This window comes from Paramacrobiotus metropolitanus, unplaced genomic scaffold (assembly GCF_019649055.1).
Source record: "Paramacrobiotus metropolitanus isolate TYO unplaced genomic scaffold, Prichtersi_v1.0 Parri_scaffold0000013, whole genome shotgun sequence".
NCBI classification, from domain to species: Eukaryota; Metazoa; Tardigrada; class Eutardigrada; order Parachela; family Macrobiotidae; genus Paramacrobiotus; species Paramacrobiotus metropolitanus.
Window position 1 is genome coordinate 1,777,230 of NW_026570233.1, and position 21,344 is coordinate 1,798,573.

Here is a 21,344-nt window from a genome sequence, read left to right on the forward strand (position 1 = left end):
AATGCCGGTGCATACTCAATGTAGATATTTGGTGTCTGGGAAGCAGTTGCAAACGGAGTCCGGTACTGTGTCACCGAGGGCGGACTGGCTGGTGGCGCTACCGAGCTTAGCAGAGTCAGACCAGCGTACCCGTCAAAGATGACCGCAGATGTATTGCATCCAATTCATACTTGGACGCATTCCTAAAATACGGACAAATTAAATCAGAGTACGTTTGGAGCTGCTGTAACTGCATCTCCACAATCGTGACGCTTGTTTTACGTTTCGAACAATTGGTCGGCGGCTTCTCCTGTGGCGTGTTACTGTTACGCTTCTGATCGCAATTCTAATTACTTTTACAATGAAAGTCATCTTAAATTTAGCCACACTCGGTGTAGCTAAATGGATAAGCCTTCGGGTTTTGAAAGATAGCCTACATCGAGCGCGGTTTGGACTTAGATGGGTGACCACTGAGTTCATGCTGCGAGTGCACGGCCCGTCAGGCCTGTGTGCGAAGTGGTTAGTCAGCACCAGCGCTGACCGTACGGAGTGGCGTGTACGTTTCTTCGATGCCTGTGGTTAATACGGATTCTACTTGGATCAACTCACCACTTCGAATCGGAATTGTACGCCAACGGTGTGCTGGACCCGGTGGACGTACGAAGGCCCTCTGACTGAACTTTGATACGGATGCGATTTGGAGGATACTGATCTTGTTGTTCCGTGGCTTTGTGCCTTGTGCATGGCGCTTTATGCCCGTTTAAGCTACGGCAATTCTGTGACGTGTTACATCTGTAGTGTACGTATTACTGTTCTTTAACGGAGTGTGGTGACTTGACTAGCCATAGCATATTTGATGTTCTTCGTGAATAAGGATATGTGATAATGCCGAAATGTACCCGGCTTGGCTACTCAATAAACAATCAATCAATCAATCAAATGCAGAACTGAGAGAACAAAGTTACGGCTTCCGTGATCCTTGTTATTGGTTTGCCAACTTTATAAAAGGTAAAGTAAAAGTGACCAATAGTTCAAAAATTCTGACGCATACGTTTTTTATTTGTATTCCGTTTGTTGTTTAAACCAACTCCTAGTTTGAGAAAATTACCTGAAATTTAAATAAAACCCGTAACCAGGGTTGTTATTGCTGTTGGCACACGAACCGCAAGATTCTTCTAGTTGCAACTGCACGCTACATGTCGCGTTCGGTCGTGATATGAACCTCAACGTGCCGCCTTCACCGGCAAAGTATGGGCAGGGCACGGTGATGGTCCCGCCGCAATATTCACCGAGGTTGTCTGCAAAAGTGTTTACCTGGTAATCCAAAACTAAGCATTTTGCAAGAACAAGGTTTTAGCACTCACAAGTAGGATAGACAGTTCCGGCAGAAAATGCAAAATCAAACTGAACAACAAGTACAGCTACTGCGGTAATCAACTTGATCATTTTCCTCCCGCGAAGTGGGTGCCCTGACCACCGTAAAAAGCCAAACTTCCGTCCAGTTGCAGAGAAATTAAGCTTTAATAGAGGCTTGTCGGCTGCTGTTTATCTGTCGTTAGGAATAGTTGTTATCAGAACTAACGGAAGTGAACAATAAGACTTTTATCGACTTCGCTTCATGAGCACAAAGGTTCCTCATAATTATCAGTTTTCTGTAATTGCTCGCCAATTGTTACACAACACTGGTCAATTGTGAACGCAAATACAAGCATTCGCCGACTGGATGGCCTCGACGTCATCGAAAACTTTTGCGGGCTGAATGACTCAGGATTTATGGAAGAAGCCGGTTGAAGTCCACACCTTCGTTTGATTAAGTTCATCTCTTTACAGGACTCAAAATTAGTTTGGCGGAATTAAACACAGAGTACATTAAACACCTGGAGGAAAGCTGCGGTCTTACGAAGGATAATACATATAAAAGACAGGCAGTAGGATATACCTGTTTTTCATACTGTGTTTAAGGTAATTTCAGTTTCAGTTTTCGACAGCGAACTGCTAACGACACCGGTACACTTTTCTGCAATCTTAGTCAAGCTACATATACAAGGCACATCAAATCAAAGTCATATCAAGGTATGTAAAAGCACATCATTATTCTAAAATAACGCATTGTCATGGCTTGAAACCAGTTCATTACTAAAACCATCAACAAACCGATTTGCAAATAAATATGAAAAGACATTTTTACACTCTGATTTATTTACTTTGGCGCTTCAGCCGGTAGTTATAGCAAATTTCCAATGGTCCTTTTTGAAGCACTGTTTTGGCCCTTTTATTTGGCTGCAAGAAAAAATCATTCGTTTAAGTGTTATAGCGTTTATCTGGAAATATTTGAAAACACATCGGCTGTTTCTTCAGTTTAGGTTATTGCACAAAAAAAGAAAAAGACAAAGAAACCACGTTTGCCAACATGGCTTAATTCCTTTAAAAGTAAATTCAACGTAAATTTTTAAGTCTCGCAATTTTTTCGCCATCTGCGACTGATCACGCGTTAAAATTTTACACTGGCTGTAAGCGACTTACTGCAGAAGCGCGCGTTTGCAGGATTCATTCCCTCTGTCGGAATATAAGAATATGGGCAGTTGATGCGGTCTTCGTTACCGTTTGAATCACAGAGCAAGTTTAGCGTAAGGGCCCCTTCCAGAGTTGGACAATACCCAGAATATCCGGTACGGTTTCGCTCTGTGTGCCAAATTGAATGAGTTAAATCTCCAAAGGGATACCGACTCTGGAGTCTGTACAATATAGCCACGCACTACACATGGGCGCCCTTAGCAATTTCTGATGCGGATTATATTGATGTGTTCTTTGATAAGCAGTTCAGTACAGTAACTGCTTTGTTAGACTTTAGCGCAACGAGAAATTACTGATAACTCGTATTCTGTTACTTCGATGAGTTCGACACTATTGTATACGTACAACATGCATAACAGTTGTTAACTTCACTTACTGGAGTAAACGGCATAATCAAGATAAATATCTCCGAGTGGCTCGAAAGCCAGTACCACGGATGGTTGTTTTTCATACGGCGATAAATACTGCGCGATCGATAAGTCCGAGGAAGAAGATTGTGCTATCTGTTTTTCCCGTCGCAGGTCAGGTTCTCCCGGATATTGCTTAAGGATCGACACCGATCTGCCTCGTCTATGAATGTGATCGTTGAAAACTACTGACAGCGATATTTAATGCGTTCCGTATGTGATTACTTGATGTTGAAATAAAAAGCGAATGTGTCGTTATTATCAGTGCCACAGTTGCTTGGCAGACTGATGTTCACGCTAAAGGCGACATTGCGCCGCGTAACGGTTAGGTTCCCCACGCGTCCACGCTGGTAATACAACGCATCGGGACACGGAATAGTCAATGTATTTTGCTTCCAATTCAATGCCACTAGGAATAACCAACTTGAGCAAGAAAATTAAAGAAGCTGAATAATGTTTGTTCTTACGCCTTTGATACGTCACTCTTGAATCTACAAATATTCGAAGATAAGTTGTGATCTTAAAAGTAGAAACAATTTTGGATTACCGTCTTTAACGCACTGACTGTCCTCCGCTGGATTCAGTCCGAGGGAATCTTCGTAGTTTCTAGGGCAGTAAATACGGGTAGTTTGTTGCTCGCATAGCAAACTATTGTGGATAAAACCACGGAGAGCGCCACAGTAGGTACTTTGGGATCCTGGTTGGTCCGTTCCTGTTTACAAGAAAATAACTTCTAACGGTGAGTTTAGAAAAAAAATGGTTTTCGTAAGCATTCAAAATCTGTATGCCCCGTTTGACTAAAGTCACTAAACAGTCTAAACTATATGTGCAAACTATTAGAACTAAAACTCATAAAACAGTAGTTGAAAACGTACCAAGCAAAACAGTAAAATCGATCAGAATATCGCGCTTGGAATCACATTCTGTATCATCGCTTTTTCTGCGGTACAGTAGATGGATGCGAGGTTGCCGGTCGTAGCTCGTGATGTACTGTGAGACCGAAGGGACGAATGATGTGACATTTTGCTGTTTTAGTGTTTTACCCAGAGTGCGATTGTTGCCGAATCCTTCGTAAATTTCGAGCGCATGAGACCGGGAACCGTTTCCCCCGGTGACAATTTGTCTGGAACAAAAGCTTAACAATCAGTCAAGAAATTAGCTGATATATGACAAAATCATCCATCTTAAATGCATTTTACCGGATATTTAGATAGATCGCAAAACTGTGGAACATCGAGTTCGTGCAGTTATCCTGTAACTGCACCGTGACCTCGCAACTTTTCCTCGGAGTACCGCGGAATGCAAGCGATCCGGAAACAGGTTTGGCTTCGGTTGGACAAGGAAAGGTAATGACGTCATTGCAACGTTGTTCTACGTTTACTAAAACGATAAAAAAAGGTGTCAGGGAAAAGAGGGACAACTCTGTCTAGTGCTACAGCTCAACTTGTGGGATTGGTTGTGCTGAAAGGAGATGGCGGTGCCGGCAACGATGCTACAAAACACTCAGATATCCAAAGGAACAAAATTATCCAAAGGAACAGACAATTCTTACTGCATTGCAAACTTCTGTTCTGAGCCGGCTTGTATGTGTAACTGTTAGCGTCAAATTCGTAGCTTCTAGGGCAGTTAATGCGATTGTCAGTAGAGTCACAAATCAGTCGCCGGCTAACATAAACCTGAAGTGCGCTGCATAATACGGCTGTCTGATATTGTCCCGCCAAGCCTGTAATCAGTAAGTTGCTTTCTTTGGTCTGTAATCAGTAATTATTGAACCATTGTTGCCTAATGTACTTTCGGTAACAACGTAATCAATGGTAATGTTGGTATCAATGCTGTCGTCGACTTCCGACAACGTAAATGCCGGCATGTATTCGATGAATATTGATGGCGCCTGTCCAACATTCGCTAGGGGTGTTTTATACTGCGTCACGGATGGCGGGTTGGCTGTGGAGCTTAGAGACTTGGAAGGAAGCAGCGTCATTACCGGTTTGCCGGATGCAACACTTCGCAAATGAATCGCGTCCATTTGGTACTTCGTTGCGTTTCTGTGAAGGAGCAACCGGTACACTGGTAATAATTTTAAAAAAACAGGTACCTATTTTACCGCCGCCTACAAAAACGTGCCCAAGCAAATTACTGTCACGTGGTAAGTTTTTTATTATAATCACATATAATTGTAATTAGATAGTACAGATACAATAAGTGTAAGTAATTGGCAGCAGATTAAGTATTTACGATGAAGAAAATACAACGTATAACAGGCTAGCAGGTACTACGTACAGCTGAAAACTCGATATGAAACGGCATCGACTCACCTGAAATTCAGGTAAAATCCATATTTCGGCAAGATATTTGAATAGGGGTCATTAGCACATGGAATGCAAGGATCCGTTAGTCTCAGTTCTACTCTGCATGGTTTCCGTGGTCGCGAAATAAATTTCAGTGTTCCACCTTCTCCGGTTGCATATGGGCACGGCACAGTAATGGTTCGGCCGCAGAATTCCGCAAGGTCATCTGAAAGTCGTTAACACTGTAGTACGCTGTGTATGACAATAATCCTGATCTATCTTAAAAGAATATCACTCACAATGTGGATAATTTATGGCTGTGGAAAATCCCTTAGAAGTCTGACTTAGTAGAATAAGTAGTGTGCTCGCTATTTTAATCATTTTGTGTGTCCGAGTGGTGGTGGCAATGGCGCTTGTGTATCGGAACATGGAAAATACTGAATTACAGGTAGCCTAGTTTAACCAGTAAAGCCACCGCGTGTACGCTTTCGCATATTGCAGAACCGCACTTTATAACCGATTTTATATACCGGTACTGTAACTCTTCATAGCGTTGACTCGTGTCTCAGTAAGTGTTAGTGCAATAACTTCGCGCGATAACTTTAGGCGGGTTGTGATTTAAAAGCGAAACTGAATTTGTTATGGTTGCTTAACTACACGAGGTGCCTGTATGAAGTGGCCCCGTCTACATACGCGTTTGTAAAGCCACTTCGAGAGGTGGATTTCCTGCACCGCAAGTATCTTCGGTTCGAAGTTGAGACTTAACCTGATCGCTTTCACATAAGGTATCGAGGTTACAAAGGAACAGCGTACTTGTTAACAAAACGGAGCTCTTGTTATCGGCTGCGTCTTATCTTTGCAAAAATGGAGTAGGACGCCATTCATTAGAGATTATTAGAGCCTTTGTCCCATTGAGGAACAATTCTACTGTGGGACCAGAGTGCTTAAATAGCTACTGTAGTACGTAACTCAAATCAGTCCGCGTAAAATATAAAACCTCCTACCTGATGAAATGGAGAAAACCGGTTTCTCGGGAAAACTGTTATGAGCTGCTAATACTGGTAATAATTCAGGCGTGTAGACTCAGACTAGATTGTAGAATAACAGGTCGAATAAAATGAATGGGATATAGGGCAATTACAGTATGTTGTCATTAAAGCCATAATTCATATTTAGCGTTTCTACCAAACCCGTTAGCAAATACTTACTGAGATTAATATGCCGGTACATGCCAGTTTATCTTCCAAATAAGTCGTGATTGGGAAACGAAATATGCATTTATTAGGTGACATCACTTCGAACTTTTTGCAATGCCGCGAAAACATCAATGAACTTTAATGGAAATATCACAAACACTTTTACAGTTAAACGCTAAGACGTTCTAGAAATAATTTTGATTTTTCAGAATAAATTGTCGAGCCTCTCAACTGCCAGCCGCCAAAAACAATCCGAATAGTGTCACTGCCTCACAATTTCAGAAACGGTTCACGGTGTTTTCTGCATTCTATAAAATGAACTGAGGTACGTTAAGAACGACTGATAAGTACTGATGCACGCTTTTGATGCACCGGTGCGGAAAACTAAATCGGTGGATTCCGATGTCCCAGGGTCGACGCTGGATATGGTCAAATTACCACGCGTGCAGTCCACTATGATCGGGTCGTAATTAGATGCCCGCTTCTCTCTGGTCATCCCTGTCTTCATCAAGATCCAGGTATGGAGGTCGTTGAGGATGAGACGGCAGCTGAGTGTGTTATCTCCTTCGAAAACCGTTATTAGCGAGTCCACTAAATCCACATCCGCCTCGGGCATGTTGATGCTGCCGCGGCGACACGTGACGATGAAGGGGGTTACCAGGTACCAGGGGATATCCACCGGTGGGCGCGCCGTCGTATTGGACTGCCACCAGTTCCACCAATCCTGTGTCGTATGCACCCAGGGATATTCCGTTGTAGGTGGCCAAACTGTTGTTGTTGCTGTTATTGGTCTAAGTGTAGTAAGGATCTTGCACTGGGCGGTATCCGTTGGGTTTAGACCTAGAGACTGGGTGTAGTTGGTTGGGCAGTTGATGCGGCTTACGTTCTGCGGACAGTACAGATTGTCGTGGATGAAGCCGTTGAGTGCATGGCAGTATGTATTGAAAGGAGTGGATGTGCCTGTAAAATCGAAGTCGTTAAATTTTTGTATTATTATCAAATGGAGGAAGGTATGGATCGGAAGTACCGTGAATGAGGGTGTAGTCGATCACGATATTGTAACCGGTTAGTGTGGCGGTGGTGCCGTTAGATCTATCATATACCAGATGGATGCGTGGCGCGCTACTATAGCGCGTCAGATACTGTGCCAGCGAGTTCCACGGATAATAAATTAGCTGATTCGTAAATAGTTTGCCCAGTGTCCGGCTGTTCCCAAACGTTTCCTCGATTTTGAAAACATGACCGGTTAACGTGGAGATCGTCCTAAAGTAGTGATGATAGAAAGGTGCTCGTGTTATTGTCTAGGATGGTGTTCGGATTATTATTCATTATTGTCTACAACGAGGTAGCAAAAATATTGGTTATGGTAAACGGTGATATACCTCAGGTTAAGATATAAAGCAAAACCGTCGAAAAATGTGTTGTCACAGTTCTTCTCTAGTGCTAGTGTGACCTCGCAGGTACGCCTTGGTAAACTGGCGAATTGAATGGTGCCCGCCCGACCTATTCTGTCTGTTGGACAAGGAATGGTAATCACTTGGCCGCATCGCTCTTCAATGTCCACTGCCAAAACATTCATCAGACTAAATTAGACAATATTAGCCGTTTTTTGGACAATTTTTGCTTACCTAATGGATAAGTATATTCCCGAGATTGTGGCACTAAAAAAAATAGTAAAATTCGCAGTAATTGCAAATAGTTTTGAAAACACCTTGTTCTTACAGACTTCATCCTTTATTTGAGAACTGTCGATATCTTCGGCGCTAGCCAGAGATAATACGAAGAGACAAAACAAATACGTCCGCATTTTCAATGCATAGACTATACTAACCTACCAACAGGTTTCGCGAGCCTCAGAGAATGCTGCAGTGCCTAATCCACGAATTATATACTCTGCACAGATATATTTAAAAACTGTAAAAATTGACAATGAAGTTTATCTGATTTGATAAGCGAGTGCGACAATTCTCTTTTGATAAATGACTGCTCGCAGAAATGAAACAATTTTATCGCGTTAATTGTTGTTGTTGACCATTGTGTGTCTGATACAAAGTACAATGAAACAATTGTTCACTACCAGTGTCTACATGCGTTTGTCTGAAGCTCAACAAGATGCACGAACTTTTACAGCACTGTTTGACATAAAGACAATGCGAAAAGGACCAAAAGCGATGTGATGATACAAAAACAGTGCAAAAGACAAGTGTTTTACCGTTGAACGAAATAGAAATTTGATGCGACAATGCAGCTGTTATGCTAACCGGTGGAACAGTTAAATGGCTCATGATCAACGTTTTGGCGGGCTACTGTTGTTGCCTTTATTAAAGATACCAGTCAGATTTGGCAACAGTTGCTGGAGTTCAGTTGCTGGATGCATACTGTCGCTTCTGTAATGCTACTAAAGCAGCAAAGTAGCCATTTTAAAAAATACAGTCACCGAATTAACCATTATTTAAATTATATAATTTCAAAGGTATCAAACCCGTAAATTTTGACGGTGCTTCGTGCGCACCAGAGGAACACACAGAGTATTTTTATATGAATGCCGTGTTTCCTTGCTATGATACCGAATAACTGCTTCAGTGAAGTGCAGTAACTTAGAAAATCTAACGTGGCTTCCGTCATGAAAAATGTAGCACGGCAAGTACAGGAAAATGTTAAGTTTTATATTTTGATATGTAGTTGACGAGTACGAGTAAAAAGGCGCAGAGACTTGACTCTTTATGGCTCGGTAAAATTAATAGCCGCAGAAATCATAAATTATTAATACCACTACGGCCTGCTATGTACAGAGTAAACTGTAATGATTGTATCACATATTGCATGAAAACTAGAATAAAATAAACAAAAACCTTTAAGCCCAATCCATTGGAATCTGAAAAATTGTGACATACCCTATCGCAACATAGTCATTACCCAAAAAGACTCGAACAGTTTTTTGGACAAAATGACTGCTTACTGCCGCCCAACATAACAGTAACCACTGAAACCTTCGACTAACGGGCATTCTTCGGACGGAATACAAGCCAGCTTCTTGACGTTGTTGCTGTCATTATCCGGGCTCTGGTCATTGTTTCCTGTCCAAGTGGATTGGTTGGAGTCCAGCACTGGACAATCGTCATCTGTGTTGCATGCCTAAAGATGGATCAGAAGTGAAGATTTGCAGAGATCTAATGTTATCTAAAGATATGCTTCTGTAATCTGTACCCAGTATCTGGCCACTTCTTCTCCGAGATCCATGTAGCAGTAACAGCGGGCGCCGGTGCATGTCTACGAAAAAAAGCGTTCACGAAACCAGCCGAACGACTGCATTGCCAAAGATCAAGAATAAATAAAACACCAGCTATGATTTGGCTATTGCCACTCTGCTGGACTAAAGGGAAGTTGTGCGTTTGAAAAGAAGGTACTGCAGTATACATGTACTGCAGTGCTCAACCTCAGTTACAGAACGAGATGTCTGTAAGAGGTGGCCACGTCCACATAATGTGTATTCGAAGCCCCTCCCATGAGTACGGCCCCGGCGACGCAATATGTCGGCGGGCTGATGAATCCCAACAGAATAATAGGTGTAAGTGTATAAGTATATTTGTGTCCAGAATAAATTCGATATCAAATAAATAACTAGACATCGTTTATTTATTTATTATTTGGTTCTTTTTTTTAAATGGTGATTTCATACAGAATAGTGGGTATTTATAAAGCGAGCCATTTTCGAAACAACCTAGGCTGAGTGGCTGAATAAATTAATCGAAATGGGCCATTGTATTTCTTTGCTGCGACAAATACATCAGAAAAGACAAGCCTCAAGAGGTACATAATTTTCAATTTATAGACTCGGGGGTCGTGCTAAAACTGTGTATTAAACTGCTTCGCATAGACTAAGAGAAGCACTCTACGCATTCGAGCAAATGAGTATTTCGTAGTGCTTTTAAAATGAAGTTTAAAGTGCTGAACGTACCAATCCCGAATCCGTGCATTGGATATTATCAAAGCATGGATCTCCGTGATGTGCAGCTGTAAACAAATGAAACAACTCAAATCAAACGACCTCCTTTATACAGGCATCTGTACGAGTATAATCTCAGTCCGTCGGGAACAATTATTACCTTTTAGACCTGTGGACAGAATCAACAGCATAGATATCGTTCTCAGCATTTTTCGCTACAAAATGAAAGTAACAAGGCGAAAACAATTTCAGATTTTTTGACATAAACTGGGGAAATCACAAACTGGTAACAATTTATTTATTTGTAGTAACTGGTAAGTGAACTTTTCTGACACTGTTCAGCAGTGCAGCTGACGACTGTTCTGCAAGTTGGATGGTTAACAAAGTGCATAAGCATTCTGAAGAATTGTAAATCAAAGCCGGCCGGCATTTCTGTTTGCTGATGTGGCTCATGCGTTCGTTGATCTGCCGGTTATCACCAGAAGAGAGAAGCCGGCTTTTCGTAACCGCAAAACTTTCACTCGCTTTGGTAGCCTGTTTAATTATCTTCTGATCAAAATTAATGCCAATGCAGCTTCTTAATTTTTGTCAATAATTTCTCTCTCTTTCTCTCTATCAGTAATCTAATGTCTATAATTTTCCCGCAGGCCTTCGTGACTTTCTCCTTATCTGTCTTGCAGAGATTTTTTCCAAAACTACGATATGTTGGTTCTTCATTTAGCTCATCTTTCCATGTATTCAACATCTATAAAACAAAGATCGCGTTGTGCAGGTCGGACATATGTAGCCGGCAGGAAGGTTGATAAAAATTTTCTTTACATACAAAAAGAGATTTTGCTAAATAATCTCTTAAAGGCATGCATGTACCTTAAGATATTCTGATTCCCTATTCGCTAATTCATCCTGGCTGTATTAATATTGGCGTCGTTTGATGGACATAAAAAAGTTTTAATGACAATTCTACTCAGATATAAGGAAAAAACACGATGATAACATTTATGGGTTAAAAATACGAATGTTCCCCATTTTTTTTCCAAGTTTTTAATCGCACTTCATTAATCCTGAAGAAGTATGAGAAATCTTGACCAAATCGAATCACTTGCAAGAAAAACACCACAACATAAAACACCGCCGAACACAAAAATCGAAACAAAAAAATTATCACCATCTGTAGCCAGGTCAGACTGTCAATCAAACGTCCATTCTGCACAGAAACCACGCGCAGCAAAAAAAGCCGCAGTTGCGTAAATCAAATTACAAAAACAAAAAAGACCTCAACACAAAAGAAAACTGATAAAATTTTTTGCCATCTAGTACGTTCGCGTGTCAGCTTCATTCGTCCAGTCCAGGATATTGTGCCCACTCTGTTTCGGTCCTCCAACCGTTGGTTAGACAAGCGATCATCATCGTATAGCGGCAAGCGGTGTGCATTGTCAAAATAATTTAACGCGCTTTTTCAGCTCGTTGCGCTTCCACTCGGGAAGCCGGTAGAATTCCTCGTGCGACATGCGGAAAATGTTCAAAAAATCTTCCGTCGCCAGGTGCAACTAAAAACAGCACTTTTTAAAAAACAATTAACGGAAGAACGTACTCTTATTTGTTGTTATGGTGCTCTGTAATTGCATAGCGGGTGTTATTTTGCGAACAAAAAACAACAAATACAAATGGGCCTCCAGAATATTTCGCGCCTTTATAACGCCTTGCATTTGGTTTTTTTATTTTATCTTACTCGATTCGATTATTGTGAAAATTCGTATGAAAACATGGCTTTGAATTCCCTTCAACGAATTTTCTTAAAAGCGAATCTACAACATTGGCCTTTTTCGTGCAGTACAAAATCTTAATGCGCATTGTTATTGCGGCATGATTTGTACAATATTCTTCCGGTAAATCTGCTTCTCTTTAAGTTTCTTTTATTTCTTTTTGCTGCAATATATACCTCTAAATGACCGCGATCCACATCGTCCGGAAGACGTCGGTTCGTTACCAGCAACTTATGGACCTACAGGAAAATCCTTATAATATTGGAGCTATCTTAAAAATAATGTTTTTCTTATACCGGATAAATAGTACGGTCCTTCCTAACAACCGGTACGACTTTATCCAGCGGCTCCAAGAAATCCGCCTGGAAGTAGGGCTCGACGATCTTACTGCGCACCAGCATCATATCGGCGGCACCGCGGTGCCGGTCAAAAATGTAATCCGGCACTACAACCGCCCACAGTCGGCAGATCATTAGGCAAGATATTTGTGTAACACGATCATTAGCAAACCTTACACGTTGTGCTGGCAAATTCGCCGCTCTGTGATTTATGCATATCATCGCTGATGAATGTGCCGTTATCCTGTGAACATAATTATCACATCAGACATGTGTTGCAACAACCGCCAGAGTTACATTTGTGGTGATTAGTCTGGGATTGTTCCATGCACTCGTATGTAATACAGTATGTTAAGTAATCTGTCTAATGAGACAGAATTGCTACGTACGAAGATTAGCTCCGGTATGCCAGGACTCATCCGGCCAACCTGCGGTAACGTTGATGATTTCGGCGTCGTCGCCGTGGAGAGCCCGTAGCCCGGACGCGGAACTGCAACATCGAACCGTAAAATGCAAAGAATGGCATTCATACTTCAAATTTTTTAAATAAAAATACTTTAATGATGAAGTGTCGCGGCTCTTTATTTTTAGTGTGATGATGTTGCCTAATTCAGAATTAGTGCTTCAATAAATCAGGCCAGCTAATGTTGGCAAAATACATAGTTCTTCACCAGAACTGGAAATATTCTGGAATCTTGAAATTAAACGAAAGAATGTCAGTCTGATGACAGGATGTGACATGTATTTCGTGACTTTTTTCTTGTCGAAGGTATTAATGCGCATATTGAGAGATGAACCGCGGCGAGAGCAATTAATTTTGACAGCGTTTCACATGTATCTAGCTTGTGCTACTTTACACAAAACAAGTAACTGGCAGCAGATTATTAATGTTGCGGCCACGGTAACTATTAAACTAAATATAAAACAGTTACTGCATAATGCATATGCATCGAACGATCAAGAAAAGGCAATGTGTAGCTTACTGCTGTAGCTGGGCAGCGTGCTGGCACCCGACGACGCTGAGCGCCACTTCATCTGCGGCGGCGGCGTGAAGTCCCATTCCTCCCACGGTCGCGGTCTGTCATCCAGGCGTGACGGCGCTGCAACACCCCGTCATTATCACATACACGCCTTTGCGCTGACATTCATTAATGCACTTATCGATCAGAAAAAAACCCAAATCAAAGGTCACCCACCACAGTAGGTCCAGGAAAGCTACCCTTTGCATAAACGTAAACATTTCTCTGCCACAAAACGTCAACTATGCCGGTAGAAATTAAAAAAGACACTATTCGTGAATTCGGCGGAGTTTTTGATACTTTTGTGCAAAACGTTTCTGCGTTGTATTTCGGTGTTCGAAATGCAGGACAATCAAGCGTACGTTTGCTATGCGCGCAAAATCCAGGTCCATTACAATAACAAATGAATATGTATACAAGTAGTATTACTATGAATTTGTACATAGCAGTTTGCATACAATTACGTACTCGTATATTAATTTTAGGATGGGGTATTTTTATTTATGGGAACGTACAAGCGAATGCCGGCGAACCATAACGCGGCGGTTGCTGCGGCTCCCGGTTAGCACTCGCTGTTCGCGACGCATTGCGCGGATCCAGGCCCCGTCGAAACCGTTCGTGCTTGATGCGCGACCGCTCCTCAATATTATGCAGAAAGACACGCCCGATCCCCGAGGAGATCTTCTTGAGCTCCTCCGCCTCCTTCCGGATCCGCCCCTCCTCTTTAACCAGTTCCGCCGTCTTTCCCGGATCCAGCAGAATATTCTCATCCACGTCCTCCTCCCCCGTGTCGCTCTTACTGGTCCTGGAGGAGCCCTCACTAATGCGCCGCCGCCGATCCGGATCGGCGTACACGTAAGGCGGTGCCGGGAAATCATCGCGCTCAATCTTGGGCGGCTCCGTCGCCGGGGTGGGCCGAGCGTCCGGGTAGGTGGAGAGGGCGATAGGCTCCTCGTTGTTCATGTGCGGCGATCGTCGGCCCGAGGGGCTGCTGTAAGCTACGTTCTCGCGGGACTGTGTGATGCAGGCGTCCCGCAGGATGTCCATGCCGCGGCGCCGTGTAGGAATGCGGATCTTTACACCCTGGCCCTCTGTGATTATGGAAGCGAGTTTAGTTTATAGGTTTCTTAGAAAGGGTGATGTGTGTACCGGGTCGGTGGTAGTCCGGGACTTTGGTAGGGTGGGGCTGGTGCGGTGCCAGCATGTAGGTGGGCTCATGATCCGGCGGAAGGTACGCCTGGGTGTACACTTTCCCGGCTTCCGCCCAGTCGAGAGGCGAAGGGCTTTGCGGCCTTGACGAGCGCTACAATTCCAAGCGTTAAAATCTGATGTTCTAAAAACACTCTTTCTCTTTAAGGATATAAGAAACAAGTGACCATAACCTTGGTTTTGCACGCTTGACTGAAGAAAATATGCTGCTACAATTGGAAAAAATAGTGCTAAAATAAAAAATCGATAAGAAAAACCGAAATGCTTAATTTGATCAAAGTTATGCAGATAATTATAAAACGACGAGAATTGTAACTGACGGCGAAGTAACCATCAGTTCATAGATAATTAACCGGCACTGACAGCCCCTTTGAAAAATTTCCAACAAAACTTTAAGTACACTATACAAGCAGAAAAATAAATGCAGCACACTATCAGGCTCCATCAAATGTAAAGCAACTAAAATAAATTTATCGGAAACTAGATGTAACTAACTTAAAGTTACCATGCCGGAAAAGCAAGTTGTGTAGTGAAAATAACTGTAAACGTAAATTACCTCGGTGCTGGCAAGCGAATTAATAGGCGCCGGGATATTAAGTGGCGGCTGCGTTGAAAATAGAAAGACCAAACCGTCATGCACATGCAGAATTGTTAGTACAGAAAGCGCGTGCGGAAGAAATGACAGCAGCGGCGTTTAAACACCCGCGCGTCAACATGCTCAACAACAAACAACAGCCACTCAAGTCAACACAGGCGTGGAAGCGCGTGCAGCTAGGTAATTGCCAGCGTCATTACCGGAATGTGTGGGGAGTGGCGGCCGGAGGAGGAGAGGTGCTGGTGCATGCCCAGCGACTGCGACTGGGAGTGCTCGTCGGTGGCCGAGATGGTCACGCGGCCCGACATCTCCGGCGCGGTGGACGCCTCCTGGCTGCCGGCCTGCTCGGGGTCATTGTCGGCGGCCGATGTGTCTTCTTCTACCATTTTGAAGCTCAGCTTCCTGTAACAATATTTCAGATTGCACCTTCAAGATTTTAATATCCCTTTATCAACTAATCTTATTTTCAGTCATTTGTTTAATTTTGATTCCAGCTTATTTAAGAATTTTCTGGTCTTTTGAAAATCTAGAAGCATCTATACAATAAAAACGTCCTTATTTGTATGTGCAGTAAAGATATGTATCGCATCGCCACCATTATTTTTGCGTCGTTCTAAATATTTTTATTTTTTTGTCCACGGTTTACATGTTCATACAGATATGTATATACGAGTATATATTATACTGTATATATATAGTATATAAAATTTGTGACCTGAAAAATCAAAGGTACTAACTAGCCTTTGATTTGCTACCGTTTATAAAATGCGCAAAAGTTGGCCGGTGAAGTTTTTTTCCAAAATGATATCAAATATATATTTTACACCAATAGCTTGAAATTTCAAACAAAGTTTTGGTAATGATTTTCTTCTTGCGACTGACGCAATACTTTTAGGGGTATTGCCAGTCGCACTATACGTATTGAACATTCGTAAAGCAGCTGATTCCACACTACTTCCAAATAAATTTCCACACGATGAATAGAGCAGAAATGACCTAAAAAATTTGTCAGTAATATGCCAAAAACGTGCTCAAGCGGCAAGCGATGAAAACGCACTACTGCCAACATTTCCGCCGCTTTTCCATTTAACCGGACCCGGCATTCTACAAATATTCAATAGCTCTGAGATCCTGATGGATACTACAGGAGACAGGACAAAATTTGACAACAGTCTTGATGAAAGGATTGAAATTCCCACAAGTAGATATGTACTATACACTATATACAAGGACGGTTATATATGGAGATATTCTTGAAAGAAAATCGCCAATAAATGCGCGTACAAAGTTGGCAAAGATGGATTTGTCCGCGAGTGACCCTGATAAATCAATCACCAGTTGGAATAACCCACTTAGCCAAATCTGGCCCCCGACCATATGCACCAGCACAATTTGCCGAATGGGAGATGAATTGTCAGGATTGTCCAGTAAGAAATATTCACCAGATTTCTGTTAGCCACGAAATCAATGAATTTCCATTTTCATTGATCTAGGACAATTTGCCTTCGATTTATAAAACCGTTAGCTATCTTTACGGACACCTTTACTATTCTAGGCTAACGGTTGTCAAATTAAAAAAAATTACGTTCGAAACCGTTTTTTTCAAGAAAAAAAACGATTATTTTTACTTTATCATTTAATTTATTTGCCTCGAATATGGTGCACGAAATCAGGCCAAAACGATACATGACTACCATACAATTACAAATCGCAAAATTATATAAGTTAATCAATGTAGATATATACAAAATTTTCTTGACAGTTCGCACATGGAAAATTATGAAAGAAATTAGGCCAAATTGACCAGCAGGATATTCCGTGCTGCGATGGCGCTATTCGGTATTGCTTAACCGTGCCATTTAAAACATTTTTGCCTCTGATTCTAAGTTCTTTAAAAAGTCCTTTACTAAGGATGATTCCAGAGTTATTGGTAAATCATTAAATTCTTGTCCATAATAATACGTTGTCATTTCATCCAGCTCAATCCACTAAATGCCGCAGTCAAACCCGATAACCCCGGCTCAATAAGTATTGTGTTATATTGCGCAATCTTCAACAGTCATACAGCGAAATCCCCTGTGGTCCTTTTCTCTTCCTCCTCCCTGGATGCGCCGTGGCATCCCCGGTGGAGCCCAACACAAATCCCCAATGCAATATTATCCCCCAGCCCCGGTCTGCACCGCGCGCGTCCAGTCAGCAGGAAAAAACGCCGCGCCAATCAGGCTGTTTGTTTAATGTCCTATTGGCTAATCGTAGCGGATGCGCCGCGCACGATGCAGTCAAGCGGACAAATAAGCGGCTTATCTGCCGCCAATTATATTGCTGCCTGGTCAGCGGTGGATAAGACGTTTAAACTTGGCCGCAGGATTAGACACCCGCACCGAGAGAGAGAAAGACTGAGGAAGACGCGGAAAAAAGAGAAAAAAAATACAAGCTAAAGCGATTACCCCGGGAAATGACAGATCTCGTGAGCTAAATGGATATGGCCGGGCATTATCAGGCCGGGCAATGTCAGAATGACTGTAATAATCCCAGACGAATTTCTCGCGCAATACCAACGTTGCATTTGGGCGCTGTATAAAACTGCTATATTCTTTTTAAATTCGGGATACGTATCCTAATTCTTTTAGCGACGAAACTCTTTATTTTTATTGTCACTTGAATAAAAGACTACTGTTATTTTTAACTTAATACACAGGAAATTAAGTTGTTCATGCAGTGAATAATTTGTGCTCAGTTAAATATCCGTAAATAATGAAAAATATTTCTGCAACATATTAGATTAATCTTTCTTTACAAAAAGTGTTGGAATTGTAATATAAAAATTGTTTAAAGGAATATGAAACTTTTGTCGGTATACCTTATACGTAACGGAAATTAACGAAGTTGATTCTTTAATCAATTTAATAAGAGCTCTTTTTTTTTGGAGAGCCTACTTGTATAACAAATGTAGCAAGTGTAATGCGTTCATTATATTGTTGGATTCGGCGTAAGAGTGCCGATTTAACGAGCTTCTTGAAACGGCCAAGAGGAACCTTGATCGAACGCTTTATTGCGGTTATAAAAGCAATCGATCAGGTGCGAATGTGCCGCAAATTGTGACGAACGCGCGCATAGACATTACCGCACACAACTACTTCCGGTCGCTGTTCAGACCATTAAGCGGAATATTAAATACCCGACCACCGCAATCTGCTCGGACTGGCTACAGTTGTTTCCATCGCAAACATTACGCAACCGATTGATCCTGAGAAAAGCGCCGAATAAATACAAAACAAATCGAATAAATGAGCAAAATCATCAGTTCAACACCTGAGTGGATCAAGGAGATTTTTTCAAAGATTCTATCGTTAATATTTATCCCAGTAATGAACATTAAAACCCTCATCTAAAATACCGTGATAATAAATACGCAACAAAATTCACTGCACTGAGAATTTACAAAAACATATTTTTATCTATTCGCGCGCTTCGATTATCGATAGTTTACAATTATAAACGGAAAAAATACCGGAATTTCGATTAGCGTGTTGATTAAAAATTGGGAATCCATATGGACGTAACTCGATACTTGCTTAAAAATGCTGCCGTTGACCTACAGAGGCATGTTACGCGACAGTCGTCCCAGTTTCGTAAAAAAACCTCATTAAAGTATTGAATTTCGTGTTATTGTTATTAGAAAAAGTGAAATTCAATCGATGAACGATATATAAACGCGCGCACACACACCGCCCGGCATATTTCCACAACATTTAACAGCTAATCTCCTCCGCAACCCAACAGACGGAAACGTGCAGACAAACATATGAACCATTTTGCTCCGATAAATGAACCGGTCTAAAATTAGCCGCCACCGGACGGGTGCAACATCCTCCCAAAAATCGGCAAATATGTCCATCAGCCAATCATCCGTTTTAATTTATTATTGTGCCTCTCTAATGCAGTTTGCCGGATGTTAAACTTAATGATTCCGTTTAACGAAAACCACTCTCTTTTCCCAAAAAATGGAAGTCGCTTTTTCCATCACTTTATGCATTAACAATATGCTGCCAGTTTCGTTGTTTAATATTTGCTAAGTTAATTTTCTGTTGTTTTCTCTCAGTTTACGGTAAAACATTCCAATATTTCAAAACATTTTTTGAGATTCCCAAATGAAGAAAATCATTGTATATATTATTTTTTGAGAAGACCCGTTTTTAATAACCAACAGAATTTTATTCATACAACTTGTTTCCGTTTTTTTGAAAAAATAATTATGTATCGGCGGCCTAAGAAGTAAGTCAATATTTTCCTAATTGATTGATTTATTTTTCTCTCGTTTGTTAACAGTGTTTGCTCAAGCGATTAGTTGTCGGAGTGATTCCACTTGAGAAAGTTTTTTCTGCTTTATACTCGGCCGCATAAGCAGTGAGAGTGTGGTTAGCCTTGAGGTGAGCCCAAACAGCGCATTCACACGCATTATCTGTCAATCATGAGAGCCCTCGGCTCACTCGCTAATTTCTCCACAGGTTATCGCCGATTATTACACACACTGCACACAAAGGCCGAGCCGGACTGATAAGATAGGCGCTTGACAAGTCACTCATTCCTCTATTGGCCTGGTTTTAAAATGGGCTTGAAATCGCTAACCGATAAATTATGGAATTTTCGGAAATAGACACTGTTAATAGTGACAGCGTCTGGTTGTTACAGGCTGTTATAAAAATCCCCGATCGCTAAAAAAATATTTGTTACCTGAGTCCAGTCAAAATATTTTCTTAGTTAAAACATTTTCACACTAGCAAAATGTCGCATAAACGTTATTGAAGATTAAAGCGAAGGGCCTAAGCGCCAACAAAATTAATACACATATTAAAAAAAACTACTGTCAACTGTCGCGATAATAATATATGCATTATGTTTTAAGAAAATTAATACCGGCTAAAACATTTTACTGGGTTGAGCGCAGTCCCGCATTTTTTTGACAGCTAATTCATTCGCCAAGTTTTGAGTACCCTAATTTACACTCATAAATTCTGCCCGCAAATATTCCCCGTCGACACTAACGGCGCCGGGATCTTCCGGGTGTGTACGGCCGCAAATAAATCAACATTTAAGTAGCACCTAGCAAATTGTAAGGTTAAACGAACCGTTTAGCAGAAGGCGTGGTAGTCGTTAAGGTGGATAATGGTAAGGTAGCGGCGTGTGTGTGGCGGTAAGCAGGGGCAGCGGTAGCAGAAGCAAGCAGCGATGGCGAACCGGTTCCCAGCACACTGGCCATCAATCCGCCAACGATGACGTAACCATTCCCGACGGCCGCTGATCAGTATTGGCAAACAAAGAAAATTGATCTTAAGCTACCCCGCGATTGTCCAGACTAAAGATTCTGCAGCGTGTGTTGTTTTTGAGAAGATCCGCAAGTTGATTAAGTTCAGTAGGGCAAATTTATCTCGTTCACTTTCACTGCAGTGGCATGGCACACGACAGATGCTGGTGTGTGCAAATGGTAACGCGGTGTGCTGCGCTCGGAAAGAGATACCGAGCAGACTAGACTGGTCGGGGCTTCAAAACCGCATACAAACGCACTCATACAAATTCATAACGCGTATGTACACGCATAATGCCGGCTATCAAATCCGGCTGCGCACTACTGATACGCGCCGCATCACATTCGGTAGACTGCAGTAGTCATATGCACACTCGAACGGACAGCGGAATAACAAGCAACAACAAACCAGCTGATAGAGGCACGGCAGAGCAGCGAGTTGCTGCTGCCTTGTAAAATGCAATTAAACATAGATTTGTCCTTGTCAATTAGACAGTTCTGTCTCTCAAACTAACAGACAAAACACGACACGGACACTCTGCCGGATAAAAGGCCCCCCTATCCCCTTACTCTTATCCAATAAAAAACAACACCGGACTAGTTTAAAAGTCATCCCAAACAGCGCTCGAAACGGGAGAGAGAAGGAGTTTGTATCCATTTAGCCCGCTGCAGTCTGGCTGCTGGTTGGGATACAGACGGCGAGCGGGGGTTAAGATGCAAGAGAG

At 42.0% G+C, this 21,344-nt stretch overlaps 5 protein-coding genes across 6 annotated transcripts; all 5 read right to left on the reverse strand.

Moving 5' to 3' along the window:
• Positions 1 to 50: 50 nt before the first annotated feature.
• Positions 51 to 1,470, reverse strand: LOC129584446 (uncharacterized). The gene is made up of 3 exons (XM_055476608.1): positions 1,344 to 1,470; positions 1,088 to 1,277; positions 51 to 182 (listed from the first exon to the last, which is right to left on the reverse strand). The coding sequence occupies exons 1-3, from the start codon at positions 1,423 to 1,425 to the stop codon at positions 116 to 118; spliced, it is 339 nt and encodes a 112-aa protein (XP_055332583.1). The 5' UTR covers positions 1,426 to 1,470; the 3' UTR covers positions 51 to 115.
• A 522-nt stretch (positions 1,471 to 1,992) lies between these two features.
• On the reverse strand, positions 1,993 to 5,774 carry LOC129584362 (uncharacterized). Its single transcript, XM_055476522.1, has 13 exons — positions 5,548 to 5,774; positions 5,276 to 5,474; positions 4,752 to 5,005; positions 4,513 to 4,683; positions 4,405 to 4,452; positions 4,160 to 4,340; positions 3,836 to 4,083; positions 3,508 to 3,672; positions 3,428 to 3,451; positions 3,186 to 3,369; positions 2,930 to 3,123; positions 2,503 to 2,661; positions 1,993 to 2,259 (listed from the first exon to the last, which is right to left on the reverse strand). Exons 1-13 carry the CDS (start codon positions 5,675 to 5,677, stop codon positions 2,252 to 2,254), a joined length of 1,965 nt encoding a protein of 654 aa, XP_055332497.1. The 5' UTR covers positions 5,678 to 5,774; the 3' UTR covers positions 1,993 to 2,251.
• A 742-nt stretch (positions 5,775 to 6,516) lies between these two features.
• On the reverse strand, positions 6,517 to 8,311 carry LOC129584336 (uncharacterized). The gene is made up of 5 exons (XM_055476485.1): positions 8,167 to 8,311; positions 8,073 to 8,105; positions 7,827 to 8,007; positions 7,472 to 7,707; positions 6,517 to 7,404 (listed from the first exon to the last, which is right to left on the reverse strand). The coding sequence occupies exons 1-5, from the start codon at positions 8,249 to 8,251 to the stop codon at positions 6,734 to 6,736; spliced, it is 1,206 nt and encodes a 401-aa protein (XP_055332460.1). The 5' UTR covers positions 8,252 to 8,311; the 3' UTR covers positions 6,517 to 6,733.
• Positions 8,312 to 9,156: 845 nt separating this feature from the next.
• On the reverse strand, positions 9,157 to 10,800 carry LOC129584423 (uncharacterized). Its single transcript, XM_055476584.1, has 4 exons — positions 10,551 to 10,800; positions 10,403 to 10,458; positions 9,652 to 9,714; positions 9,157 to 9,579 (listed from the first exon to the last, which is right to left on the reverse strand). Exons 1-4 carry the CDS (start codon positions 10,597 to 10,599, stop codon positions 9,400 to 9,402), a joined length of 348 nt encoding a protein of 115 aa, XP_055332559.1. The 5' UTR covers positions 10,600 to 10,800; the 3' UTR covers positions 9,157 to 9,399.
• A 734-nt stretch (positions 10,801 to 11,534) lies between these two features.
• LOC129584256 (dematin-like) lies at positions 11,535 to 21,273 on the reverse strand. 2 transcript variants are annotated; one of them, XM_055476375.1, is made up of 11 exons: positions 20,444 to 21,273; positions 15,515 to 15,716; positions 15,276 to 15,323; positions 14,660 to 14,813; positions 14,026 to 14,601; positions 13,475 to 13,591; positions 12,881 to 12,981; positions 12,669 to 12,735; positions 12,450 to 12,598; positions 12,330 to 12,392; positions 11,535 to 11,937 (listed from the first exon to the last, which is right to left on the reverse strand). In XM_055476375.1, the coding sequence occupies exons 1-11, from the start codon at positions 20,572 to 20,574 to the stop codon at positions 11,824 to 11,826; spliced, it is 1,722 nt and encodes a 573-aa protein (XP_055332350.1). In that variant the 5' UTR covers positions 20,575 to 21,273; the 3' UTR covers positions 11,535 to 11,823. The 2 variants fall into 2 exon arrangements, with proteins under 2 accessions (XP_055332350.1, XP_055332351.1); XM_055476376.1 differs by lacking the exon at positions 15,276 to 15,323 and having other exon boundaries at positions 20,444 to 21,271.
• Positions 21,274 to 21,344: the final 71 nt, after the last annotated feature.